Below are 12,856 nucleotides of genomic sequence, written 5' to 3' on the forward strand. Positions count from 1 at the left end.
TGCTGGGCGATTTTAATCAAGTGGAGGACCACGCTGACAAGTTAGGTGGTGATAAGGGAACCATTTTTGGTGCCAAATTCTTTTCGGAATGGAAAACACGTAATTTATTATCGGATCTTGCTTACAAGGGTCCAAAATTTACGTGGTGTAACAATCGACATGGGAGTGCGCGGATTTACGAGAGGCTTGATAAAGGCCTCATTTCACCAACTTGGTATTCCTTTTTCCCGAATACCGGTCTTTTACATTTTCCAATTCAATGCTCGGATCGTGCGCCTATTTTATTGGATACGGAATTATTATCTTCTCATCGTCACTGTTCTTTTAAAATGGAAGCTTGGTGCTTTGATTATGACGATTGTCTTACGCTCCTAAAAACAGAATGGTTTAAATATGATAGGGGTTCTGCTTCATATTCTCTACTACGCAAACTGAAACGTGTTCGAGGAGTCTTCAAGCAATGGACTTTTCAAAAAAGAAAGGAATGGAATCATAAATGGACTGATTTTGATGAAAAATTAGGGGCAGAACTCCAGGAAATTTTTGCAGGAAAAAGTGAGCATGATTATGAGGTGTATCATATGCAGTATTTGGAATTTAATAGAGCAGCTTCCCTTTTCTGGAAACAAAGGGCAAAACTAAATTGGCTTAAGGAAGGGGATGCATGTACTAAGTTTTTCTTCAATTCTGTGCGTGAGAGATATAAACGAAATTACATCTTTGGACTACGACAAGATAATGGTGATTGGTGTTTTACACAAGCTGGCATTGCTTCTTTATTTCAAAATTATTTTGAAGATATTTATGAATCCTCGGTCACTCATGATTGTTTTGAAGATTATCTCCAGCAGTATGAACCTGTCTTTAAGAAGCTCTGTTTCAAATTAGCTAGTGACCAACATGATAACTTGGCAAAACCGTTTACTAGAAAGGAAGTACATACTGCGGTTTTTCAAATGGGACCTACCAAGTCGCCTGGGCCAGATGGCATACCAGCTTTGTTTTTCCAACGGTATTGGTTTCATATTAAAACTGAAATTACGAATGCAGTTCTCTTAATGTTGAATACTGGAAATATTCTTAAAGAATTCAATCGTACATCTATTACGCTGATTCCAAAGACGAATTGTCCGGAGAAAGTAGAGCAATTTCGACCAATCAGTCTCTGCAATGTGATTATGAGAATTGTCTCTAAATGTATCGCAAATCGACTTAAGCGTATCATGCCTGATCTTGTGGGTCAATACCAGAATGGCTTTGTACCTGGTCGATCCATTACTGATAACATCCTTATTTCCCATGAATTATTCCATTATATTTCCACAAAGAAAACGGGAAAGCATGGTGTTATGGCTCTGAAAGTGGATATGAGTAAAGCCTATGATAGGTTACGATGGAATTTTATTCACGCTACTCTTCTGCATATGGGCTTTCCAAGTCATATTATCTCACTAATTATGAAGACTATACAAACGGTATCCTATGAAGTTATAATTAATGGTACACCAGGGGGTGCTTTTCGGCCAAAAACTAGTATTCGTCAAGGAGACCCTTTATCACCTTATCTGTTTGCGTTGGCTACGGAGGTTCTCTCCCAGCTTCTTCTTCATGCTCAGGATTTACATCAACTGCAGGGGATAAGAGTGTGTAGGAGCGCACTGGCGGTCTCTCATCTTCTTTTTGCTGATGATTCCATATTTTTTACGACAGCTAACTCAGGGAATGCTTCCGTACTTCGACGTATTTTGGACTTATATTGCAAGTGTTCTGGGCAACGGATTAATGAGGCAAAGTCGGCCATTACGTTTAGTCCTAATTGCACTTTGCGAAATAGTCGGGAATGTCTTAAAATCTTACGGGTCTCCGGGGGGAATCGTATGGGTTCCTATTTGGGATTGCCTACTGACTTTGGCAATAGTAAGAAGGAGATTTTTGCTCTAGTTTTTGAAAAAGTCCGCAAAAGGATTTTGAGCTGGAACAATAATTTCTTATCTGCTGCCGGTAGATTAACTCTTATTTGCTCTGTGCTATCTTCACTTTCCATTTACTCTCTATCTGCATTTAAAATGCTGGTAAGTGTGACATCGAAGATTGACTCTTTAATTTCACAATTCTGGTGGAGTGGTTGCAAGGCAGGCAAGGGGATCCATTGGAGTAGTAAGATATTCATTCAGTCGGTTAAGACAATGGGGGGACTTGGAATCCGTAATCTGGGTTGTCTAAATTTGAGTTTGCTTGCAAAGGTTGGATGGCGAATTTTATCTAAACCTGAAACGTTGATTAGTCGTGTATTGGGTACTAAATATCAGATCACGCCAACTTATGTTATGGCCCCAGGTCCTCTGCCCACTGCTTCTATGTCGTGGGGTGGTCGTGGAATTAAATGGGGTCTGAATTTATTAGCTGACAATCTTTCATGGCAAGTTGGATTTCCTTCTGCTCTTAATGTTTGGACGGATAAGTGGATTCATGGAGCGTCTTTGGGCACTTTATCTTCCCTTGATGCTGCTGCACTATTGCAGAAACCGACTTTGGACGTCTCCATACTTCAAACTGGTGAGGGGGAGTGGAATTACGATATGGTCCTTCAATTGTGTGGCCCTGATGTTTTGCCTCTTGTTCTTTCAACTGCTATTCCTCCTATGGATGAATCTGATACTTTATTTTGGACTCTCACAACTAATGGTGAGTACTCTATTAAAAGCGGCTATGCTCTAGCTTTTGATAAATTGTGGAATTCGAAGGCCACTATTAAGGATCAAACACGAATGGCACCTTCTTCTGTCAGGTTTTGTCAAAAACTTTGGCATCTACCTATTCAGAATAAGTGGAAAGTTTTTTTATGGAAGATTTTTTCGCACACCCTGCCATGTGGTGAGGAGTTCAGACGACGGGACTTTCCTGGGGATCATTGTTGTCTCTCTTGTCAGGCGCAAACACCAATCTTAGAGACTCTAAGCCATTTACTCCGTGATTGCTCTTTGGCTACTCGAATCTGGGCTTGCTGTCCTCTGGGTATCCGCAGTTATGTGGGAAATAACGTCTCCATACAGCAATGGATAATCAATTGGATTCAATTACTGCTGAAAACCACCGATTCACTGTCTTCTCTTTCGCTTTTCCTTAGTACCTTATGGCACATATGGTGTTTGCGGAATAGGGTGCTCTTCCAAAATGAGTCCATTGATTATCATGGGCTTTTTCAGGTGATAATGGTGGATGCTACTAATAATGAGCAAGTTGAGAGTAAGAAAGGGAATGGTAAGGACGGGTTTTCGACTTTGCATCAGGAGGATATGGATGGTGCTCTCCTCATACGGCATCATTTTCCGCACCCCTTGGTTGGTCCATCTATTTGTTCTGACCATGTTCGATTAAAGTGTGATGCTTCATGGAAGACAAATTTCAAGGCTACTGCGGGGTGGTTATTCCAAGACAAACATGGAGTAATCTTTCGCACAGGATGTAAGACTTTTTGGGCTAAGAACGCTCTTCAGGCTGAAGCAATGGCTTTGAAGTTCGCTTGCTCAGAAGCTATTTCGCTGGGTTTCCGACATCTTGATGCTACATCAGACTGTTTAAATTTGGTTCTTCAACTCAATGGCTATGGAGCTGCCACTCAAGACGTGTTACCTATTCTACGCTCTATTTCTTTATTGGCTTATACCTGCCATTGTTTTTCTCTTAGTCACTGTCCACGAAACCTTAATCGGATTCTTTACGCTTTATATATTTATATAAGGCAGTAAGAATCTTTTTTTCTTTCTGACAAAAAAAAAAAAAAAAAAAAAAAGTACAAAGAAAAGTCTTTAATCTCGAGCCGACTTTGAAAAATATTGTCGAATACTTTGAAAAAACCGGGAGAAAGTAAACATTTTTGAGCAAAAAAAACCCATCTAATACATTACTCATATTTGTTCTTGGAAATTTTCCCCAGAAATTAGAAAGAGAATCAATTGAATTGATTGTATTTTCAGTTTAATATCTCTCATATGCCCGATTGCTCAATCCTTCTGGTATACTCTTGATCTTATCTCATCTTCCACTGTTTTTAATGGAATATGTTGCATAACTGTAGTATTTTAGTTGTTTTTTTTGTTGTAAACCGGGGTGTTCATGGTCGACAATAGCGATTATTTTAGTTGTTTGAAATGGGTATTTCAGAATTTTAATTGTAGCAAAGATATGAACAAGAATTATGAATTGGGTATTTGTTAGATGTGCAAAAGATTAGGAATTTAGATAGTGCATACCAACTGTTTGACGAAATTCCTGTGAGAAAATCATGATGTTTGGGGAAAATGTAGCTAAGGTGAAAAAGGGTACAGTTGATAGAATTTCGGAACTCCCGGATTTCATTCTACATACTATTCTATTAATGCTTGGTACTAAAGAGAGGGGTCGTGCTTGTGTATTGTCTAAGAGGTGGTATGTTGCTTGGTCTTCCATTCCGGTTTTGTTTTTTCATTCTCGTTACTTTGAGGTAGATGAGGGTATTGGTGGTGATGATGATGATGATGATGATGATGATGATGAGAGTGAGGATGGTACACTTGAACGTTATGTGGAGTTCGTACATAATACCATGCGAAGATACTTAATGCATGATTATAGAATAAGAAAAATGTACCTTGAGATTACTATAGATGATGAAAAGGTAGAAAGTTTGGTTGACAGATGGATAAAAGTTGCCGTGCTAAGCAAAATCGAGGAATTGGAAATTGAGGTTCATGGTGAAGTTGACTACATGCCGCCTGAGTTTCTGTTTTGTGCAAAGTCACTGAAGGTTTTGAAATGTCGAAATATTGTGCTACCGTATTATGAGATAATGGAGCTTGTCTCTCTCACACATTTAACATTAGAGCAGGTGTCTGTAAATGAGGATATGCTTGAAAGAATTATTTCTTCCTGCCCTTTGGTTGAATTAAATATTACACACGGATACCTTGATGAAGTTTCACTTCCTTGGACGAGAGACGTTGATGGAGGAGTCGAAGGTTATGGTAGTGGAATAGTGGGATCCAACCTCCAAACACATCCACTTCAAAAGTTTGTTTTTTGTAGTCTTTGTGAGGATGAGCCATGGCCTTGGAACATCAATGTGGTGGCATTGAAAAACTTGACAAAGCTTGAGTTTAATTGTGCTTCTATTACCGATAATGCTGTTTCTAAGCTGGCAAATGGGCTTATAGCGTTAGAAAGTTTAAAATTGGATTCATGCTTAAGGCTGAAATACGTTAACATCTCCAGCATTTCATTGAAGGAACTTCAAATTTCAGATTGCCCAGACTTCTTGAAGGTTGAATCTCTAGATTCTGATAGCCTAGAATTAATAAACGTTACAATTGACGCTCCTAACTTGGTCAGTTTTTCATACCACTGTAAGTTGGAGACCTCTCTATCGCTGATCAGAGGGCCAAATCTGTGTAATGCTAAGTTCTATCCAATGGTGACGGAATCTTTAACCACCGAGTGGTTCGTTGAGCTAAAAATGTTTCTCATGGAAACAAAGGTATTCAAATCTCTAAAGATGGACTTGTGTAACTCTCATCAGGTATGAATTTATGCCTATCTCTAAATTGTGTTGTGTCCAAAACTCCAAATGACTTAAAAACATAGTTGTATTGCGGTTGTGTATTTTTGAGTGGGTATTATATAATAAGTGGCGATTTTAGGATTTGTTCACATGGGTACAGTTACTGAACTAAGATCACGACAATGGAGTTTACGCTACAAAATATTGATGTTAAAACATAATTCTAGTAGTATGAATAAAACTTTTTTTTAGGGGTATGTGGGTCTACTGATCTATCTATGAAACTTGTGAAATCGTGTTATATAAACATTTGTGTTTTCTACGGTCTTCATCTTATGTTTTAATTCACTGCACGTTATTAACTATTGTGCCAACTAATTCAATTTGTTTTAGCAACAAGTCTTGCTGAAGAGGGGCAACATTTGGTCACGAGCTGAAGTTGGGTAAAATGTGACCCATTTAAGACGGAAATGTAACCATTTTTAGATAAAAAGTTACCAGATTAATTTTCTAAGCTACAACAGTTTGTCATTAAGATGGTCACATTTTGTTGTTCACGTGGCGACATTTGGTCCGTCTTCAGCTAGTGACGAAAAGTGTCCGTCTTCAATGAGAATTGATGTTGTTTTAGAAGGTTTAGATAACTTTTTTTGAAAAAGATTTTGGAAAAGGGAGGCACAATTTCAAGGCAGTTGTTCTCACACTTAAATTTACTAAATTAGTAGGTTTAGATGCATGGAAAGAAAAAAGATTAATAATTTGAGCAAAATTGTAACGCAATGAATCGAACCACAAATCTCTTGGATGATGGATGAGCCTCTGACCTACAGCTGCACCATCGCTGGCTATTTGCTGCACCATCAGTAGTTCTCATACTATTGATTCTCAGTGCTTATTAGTTATACTTAAATTTTATTTCTTAACTGGATTAGGGTTGCAGGTGCACCCCTCAAAACCCCCTTGTATACACTCTTACCTTGTATAACGATGGATGAAATTAATTAAATTATGTTGGCATTTATATAGATTGAGGTCGAACACAACCAACTGATGAACGCTGGTACCGGGCTACCTTGCACACTCAGACTGTTAACGCTTTGTGGAATAGGTGATCGGACTCTTACAGAATCTTCACTTGTGGCCTTTCTGAATGCGCTTTTTTGGTGCTGCCATCCTGATGTGCTAAGAATAAGAACAAATGTACAGAATTCGGCTTCTAAGGTATGCTATTATTGCATGGTGATATGTTACTTGTATTGAACTGATCCGTACCCTTTAAGTGAAAGAATAACACACTCGAATCTGAATTACCAAACCTTGAATGAAAACATATACAAAATTACTAGGATTCAAATTGGCTAAACCCTTACCCGTCTCGAACTACCTAATTCCTAGGTCTATTTTTCGTTTTCTACTCCCTTAACTACTCCGCGACCGCCACCTTCACAATTCGTTTGTTTTGAATTTTATTACCCTAGTAACAATTATTCTCATTCCAAAATATATCCATTTATCTGGAATTATATGGGATGGATTGATTTCTATGTTAGTAAATTATAAAAGCCATTAAATAAATTCCTGTATCTTCGACCATTATCCGCTAATTTTATTCAATAACCCTCCTCCATATCATAAGTTCAGAACTCCTAGAATTCTTTGTTGATATTTTGGTTTATATGAATGTACATGTATGTGTAGGTAAAATGTGGCCCAAACGGAAATGGGTATATTTCGTACCTTGCCTTTTTACAGAGTAGTAAAAACAAGGAGAATATTATCCTGCATTTTTTTTACCATTCTTCAAACCTCAATCCTGAAAGTATTAGCCAAATTACATCCCTGCTAAATACTGCATTGTTTTCCGGACTGGATCTTTTCCCTGGCATTAATCCCCTCTTATGCCTGCCAGTTGTGTGATACTTGAATCCGGAAAATATGAAAACTTTAGTGCCTTAAAAGCTTAATTTACCAATCGTTTGTTTTTCTTTGGCAGTTGATCTTGAGCATCCTCAAGGAAAAAGTGAAATGCTGGAAGGATCCCTTGAAAAGCATTGAACTTGAATGCATTGAATCCACTAAATTATTTTCATATTTTCCTCAGCTCGAGATTAGCCTCAGGTTGTCTTGGTAGTGACTGAGTAGTACTCTTATATTGAAAACTACCTCAGCACCTCGGGAGCGTACAGCTGGTATCTTTGTATTTGATAAAACCCTCGCCTTGTATTTACATCTTTATATATTGACTTATTGAGCTTAAGAGTTACAATTTCAGGATATCTTCTGCAAATACAGTCACCTGTTCGTCCAACAATGCATGTTTTGGGAATCTAGCCGACAAAACCATGTTGGAATTATTGCTTCAAAAGAAGCTCTTATTATCCCACATTAGTATAATCGTTGGGATTGTTGGAAGTGTTGGAATTTTATGTGGTTTTTGCACAATTTCCAAGTTTGATAGTTCAGTCTTCTATGCTGACTATTGCGGTTTTTCCATACGGATTACTCAGTCTTCTAAACTGAGTGTTGCCTTCTCCATGCTAATTGTGCGGTCTTCCAAGATACAATTTACAAGACGATATTTATTACGTCTCTAGACCCTTCCTTCTATTCCTATAAATACTCCATGTTTATACCTTTTTCTATACAAAACAATATCCATTCTATCTTATATTCTCTCTAAATATTTTCTGATATTCATAGCTGATTTGGCAACGTTCTGTTAGTAATTCTCAATCTGAGTCTTTGTCGTACACCTTAGACTCGGACGTCGTGTAACCCTGGGGGTTGGTTGCCAAGAGGCCGTGTGTATCGAGCGGGGCAAATTCAACTTTAGGGCAGTGATGCTCATCACCCCACGACACTCTCCTATATTCTGTAAGATTTACTATTCATTATTTTCGTACTAGTCATACCGCCTACAAACCAGAGATGCAATCCGAGTAGGACTTGTTTATCTTCATGAAAATGTTTATCCCGAAATTACATTTGAGGAAATTCATGTTGGAAGATAAAAATTTCATGATCCAACTTTTTTTACCTGGTCGCTGCCTACAAGATGTTGGTAAGGATGCTCGCGGCCTCTATTTCGTGCTCCACCAACTTGATTCTACTATCCGACATTGTCTTTCGCTAGTGCTTGATATTAGTTCCATAGTGATTTTGAATTGGGAGTGTATTAAGGGCTTAGTATGCCCTAACATTAAGCAATTGCATCTTTTTACAGTTGCCAACAAACAAAAAAATTTGGAAAAAGAAAAAAGAACAATGAGTAGTTTGTTCTACTTTCACCTTTTCGTTGGAGAAAGGATTAATACGAAGCAATTTTTTATTCTACCTTTTCCCATTAATCTAATCATAATAATGCTTACAAGTTTCTAATTTAATGCCGAAAATAAACCATTAAGCTATATTCTTTTCGGTTGAAAGAAGTTGAATTGAACTTAATGGAGTTGAGCTGAAGTGAACTTTATTGAAGGGAACTTAGCTAAATTGGATAGAGTTAGATTAAGAGTTAATTTGTGAAGAGATTAGTTTAATTAAACTAAATTGTTATGAAATATTACATTATAATATTATATGGATGTCCATATCTTAGAATATTCTAGGGTATATTATATTATGGAAACTCTACCTCATTGTATGTGTATATATACCCCCTCATAATGGAATAATATACAGTTATGTCTCTACTTTCTTCTCCCTACCTTCTCTCTACTATTCTCCCTTCTCGTTATTTCACAACACGTTATCAGCACGAACCTTAACCGACTGAGCAACTCTTTGGATTTAATTGCAAAAGGATTATTGGGTCTTACTTATTTTCTTTACTCCGTAATTGATAAATTCTACCCCGCATTAATTTGTAAGTCTCGTATCCATCTTTATCATTTACGTTTGACTTGCTGTGATTTATCTACTGAATTGTTTGTGTAGCTAAACAGAAGGTACGTCAATAATAACATGCAATAACATTATTTTTCTTTACGATCGTATGGAGTATGACTTATCTCTTTTTGATTGGTATAGGAAATCTATCTCTTTATGAAATAATTATCTCGTACTTATTATATTCATGAAGTAACTTGTAGTCCGGCCACTTTCGTTTGCATTGAATTTACTGAGTCCTAGTCAATTGAGTTGTGTTTTATAAATTGAGATAAAGTCTTGACTTGTTAGTAATATCTATATCTATATTTATTACGGCTAATAATAAGGATAATGCTATAACCATTGTTTATTACGGAGTAATTGGTCTAATGAATACCCTCTTTGTTAACCATAGCGTTTGCTTTGTTGGGTTTGTTTTATGTGTGACCTTATTAGCTTATTGTGAATCTCCCTTAAAAAAAAAAAAAAAAAAAAAAAAAAAAACATGCGAGAAAGCCAAAATCACAAAAGACTCGAATTTGTGTAGCATGTGTCATTAGCCAATATAACTGATGTGTTAATTCTTAATTTCTAAGGTTGAATATCGTTATAAAATATTTGTTGCCTTTAATCTTTGACTATAAACATGTTCTGTAGTATCAATGATTGAACTTAATTTCTGGATGACAAACTTTAAGGGTATTGTGAATTTGTGATGATAATTTATTGGCTTGTGAATTATATATTGTGACAAAGTTTTTAAGTTGTTTGCGTGAGCATTGTATGTAGTCTTAATTATTTGCAAACTCTAATTTAATCAGAACCGTGACCGTAAAATTCTGATGATGGGCTACGATTTTATTTTATTTTTGACATTAAAACATTTATGCGTATGTTCAACAAATTTTGAATAAAGGACGTATCATATAATTTTGGACTTGAAATTTCAAAAGGTTTTATATTATAAAGATGAGCAAATATGTCCATATTATAATTTTGGCCTGAAGTTCAAAGTTTTAAAGGTGTGTAATAGTTTAACACCGTCTCATCAGTACAATATACTCATATTGTATAAGTGTAAGTGGTCAGAAGTCCACGTCTATGAGAATATGAACCGCTGTTGAGTTTAAAGCGGTCTTTATGAAAGGCAAATTTATTTGCTAATTGATTCTTGTTCACCTAAAGTTGAACAGTATAATGAGATATGAAATTTGGTCCATTCCTCTGAATGTGACATCTCATAAAGACTCTGTCTGTAGCAGAGATCGAGAATATGGCGTTATGATAAGCCTAATATCGCGGCATTAATTGAGCCTAATAATGTGGCATTTAATGAGCCAAATAAAAGAGGCTTAATTGAGCTTAATGATGTGGCCTTATTGAGCCAAATTCATTCATTGAAAGAAATGAAAATATCTCATGAAACTGAATATCTCATAGAAATCCTCGTAAGACTCGTATATGCAAGAGTTCAATATGAGAAAGGAAAAACATTCTCGGGTGGAGATATTGACATTCACACTATGGCTTGAAGTCCATAGTGTTTACAAATGAATTATGTGGGTAATTATAACTCACATAAAGATGCAAGGGAAGAAAAAGGTCTCCCTTAAACGCAAATATTATTGTCAGGTAGATAATATAGCGTGATAAAGGAATTCACAATTATTTAAATTGATATTAATCACTCAGTTGATTGACAAAGTAATGAGTTATTTGAAAAATGTGGATTCCATCTGATTGGTAAATAGTCAATATTCTCCGAATTGAATACGATGATACTTACATTTAGTTGGATGAATATTATACCACTTGAAGTTATTAAGTGCGTGGACTTAAACATTGACAAGATCAATGTGTATATTTTGAGGATTCTTATATCCACGGTTAGCGGTGTGGCTAATACGATGATAAATATGAAAATAATCCAAGTGATATGTGATCAAATTATTTAATACTATGAAGAGAATGATCACTGGAATTCGATGAAATTCACCACCTCCCCTGAAGGGACGGATGAATCATTAATTGGGTTGAACAGAGATTATTCAAATAATCAGTTTAGTTATGATTATTTGTATTCCTCGAAGGAATTTTGATGTATGATTTGTGTTCATACTACAAGAAAGAGCAATGTATTATAATCTCTGAAGGAATATTGCGATAGTCTTGCCAATATAAATGAGACACCAGTCAGCGTCTTATGTCACATCTATTGTTTATCTGGCTGACTGCAAAAGAATTAATTTGAGTTCATATGATGAAATGTTGCTAACTGGAAGTTTAGCACTATTATTATAGTCCACTACAAATTTGCACGTGATATGACATTGCTAACCATAAGTTTAGCATGATGAATTGTCAACTAGAAAGTGGCATGTGATAAATTAAATTATCTATACACAGCCAAGTGCTTATAAAATATTGTCATAAATTGTGGGCAAACTAAAAAAAGTTGAAATCACTACAAGAAAACACGACAAAGGCGACAGACATGCTACAGTCGCCAATTTGGCGACAGAAAAAAAAAAACGGGCGACCACTAGCCGTCGCCAATTTGGCGACTATACCTTTTTATCCAAAAATCCGTATGAAATCCACGGGCGACGCAATATTATCCAAATTGGCGACCGAAATCAGTCGCCAAATTTGGCGACCAAAACCCGTCGCCAATTTGGCGACCAAAAACGGTCGCCAACCCTCTGTTTATTTTTTTTTTCGCCAATTTCTTCACCCCGTCTCCTTCATTCACTCTATCATCAACATAAAAAAAAAAAAAGCGCCCAGAAATCCGACGACCCGACGCCACCACCAACTACAACGACCACCGGACGCCACCACTCTCCGCCATCCGCACACTACATCCCTACCGACCCTTTGTTTATAATAAAGGTTTGTTTTCGACTCAAATCGATTTAATTACTTCAATCCTTCTTATTTTGTTTAAGTTGTGATGCTTATTTAGTATCTAGTTGTAATTTATACATTAGTGATGCTTATTATTGTATGTAGTTGTAATTTAATTAGCATTTTTGTTAATTAATTTGAGTTAGGGTTAGAAATTGGGGTTTTTGTGTAATATCCCGAGAAAAATAAGACTGTTATTATCCGTATAGAGACTAGTATTTGATTAAATTAGAGTTATCTTCAGTATAGTCGGATATGTAGTTTTTAACCCGAGTTGAAAACAATCTCGTTTGAGTCACCCTTTAAAGGTGTAATGTAACCAATACATGTTTATCTATATATGATGTTACTTAGTGGTTAAGTAATAATATTTGAATGGATAGTTATGACTTTGGATATACATGTATGTGTTTATCTTGTACGTAGTAAATAGGATAAGCTTAATTTGTTTCTTGCTCATTAAGGTAGAGGAAGCCGTATAGCATTTGTTCACTAAAAGCCTTCATGACGATGGCTATAAATAGCCAACCATCCACCATTTTTTTT

At 36.3% G+C, this 12,856-nt stretch overlaps 1 protein-coding gene across 2 annotated transcripts; it reads left to right on the forward strand.

Moving 5' to 3' along the window:
• Positions 1-3,799: 3,799 nt before the first annotated feature.
• LOC141606209 (putative F-box/LRR-repeat protein At4g15060) lies at positions 3,800-8,867 on the forward strand. Of its 2 annotated transcripts, none has more exons than XR_012526606.1 (5): positions 3,800-5,554; positions 6,563-6,757; positions 7,530-7,725; positions 7,809-7,880; positions 8,463-8,497. XR_012526606.1 is itself a non-coding variant. In XM_074425253.1 (5 exons), exons 1-5 carry the CDS (start codon positions 4,286-4,288, stop codon positions 8,545-8,547), a joined length of 1,746 nt encoding a protein of 581 aa, XP_074281354.1. In that variant the 5' UTR covers positions 3,800-4,285; the 3' UTR covers positions 8,548-8,867. The 2 variants fall into 2 exon arrangements, 1 of the variants encoding a protein (XP_074281354.1); XM_074425253.1 differs by having other exon boundaries at positions 7,530-7,654; positions 8,463-8,867.
• The last annotated feature ends 3,989 nt before the right edge of the window (positions 8,868-12,856 follow it).

Source organism: Silene latifolia, chromosome 10, assembly GCF_048544455.1.
Source record: "Silene latifolia isolate original U9 population chromosome 10, ASM4854445v1, whole genome shotgun sequence".
Classification (NCBI taxonomy): Eukaryota; Viridiplantae; Streptophyta; class Magnoliopsida; order Caryophyllales; family Caryophyllaceae; genus Silene; species Silene latifolia.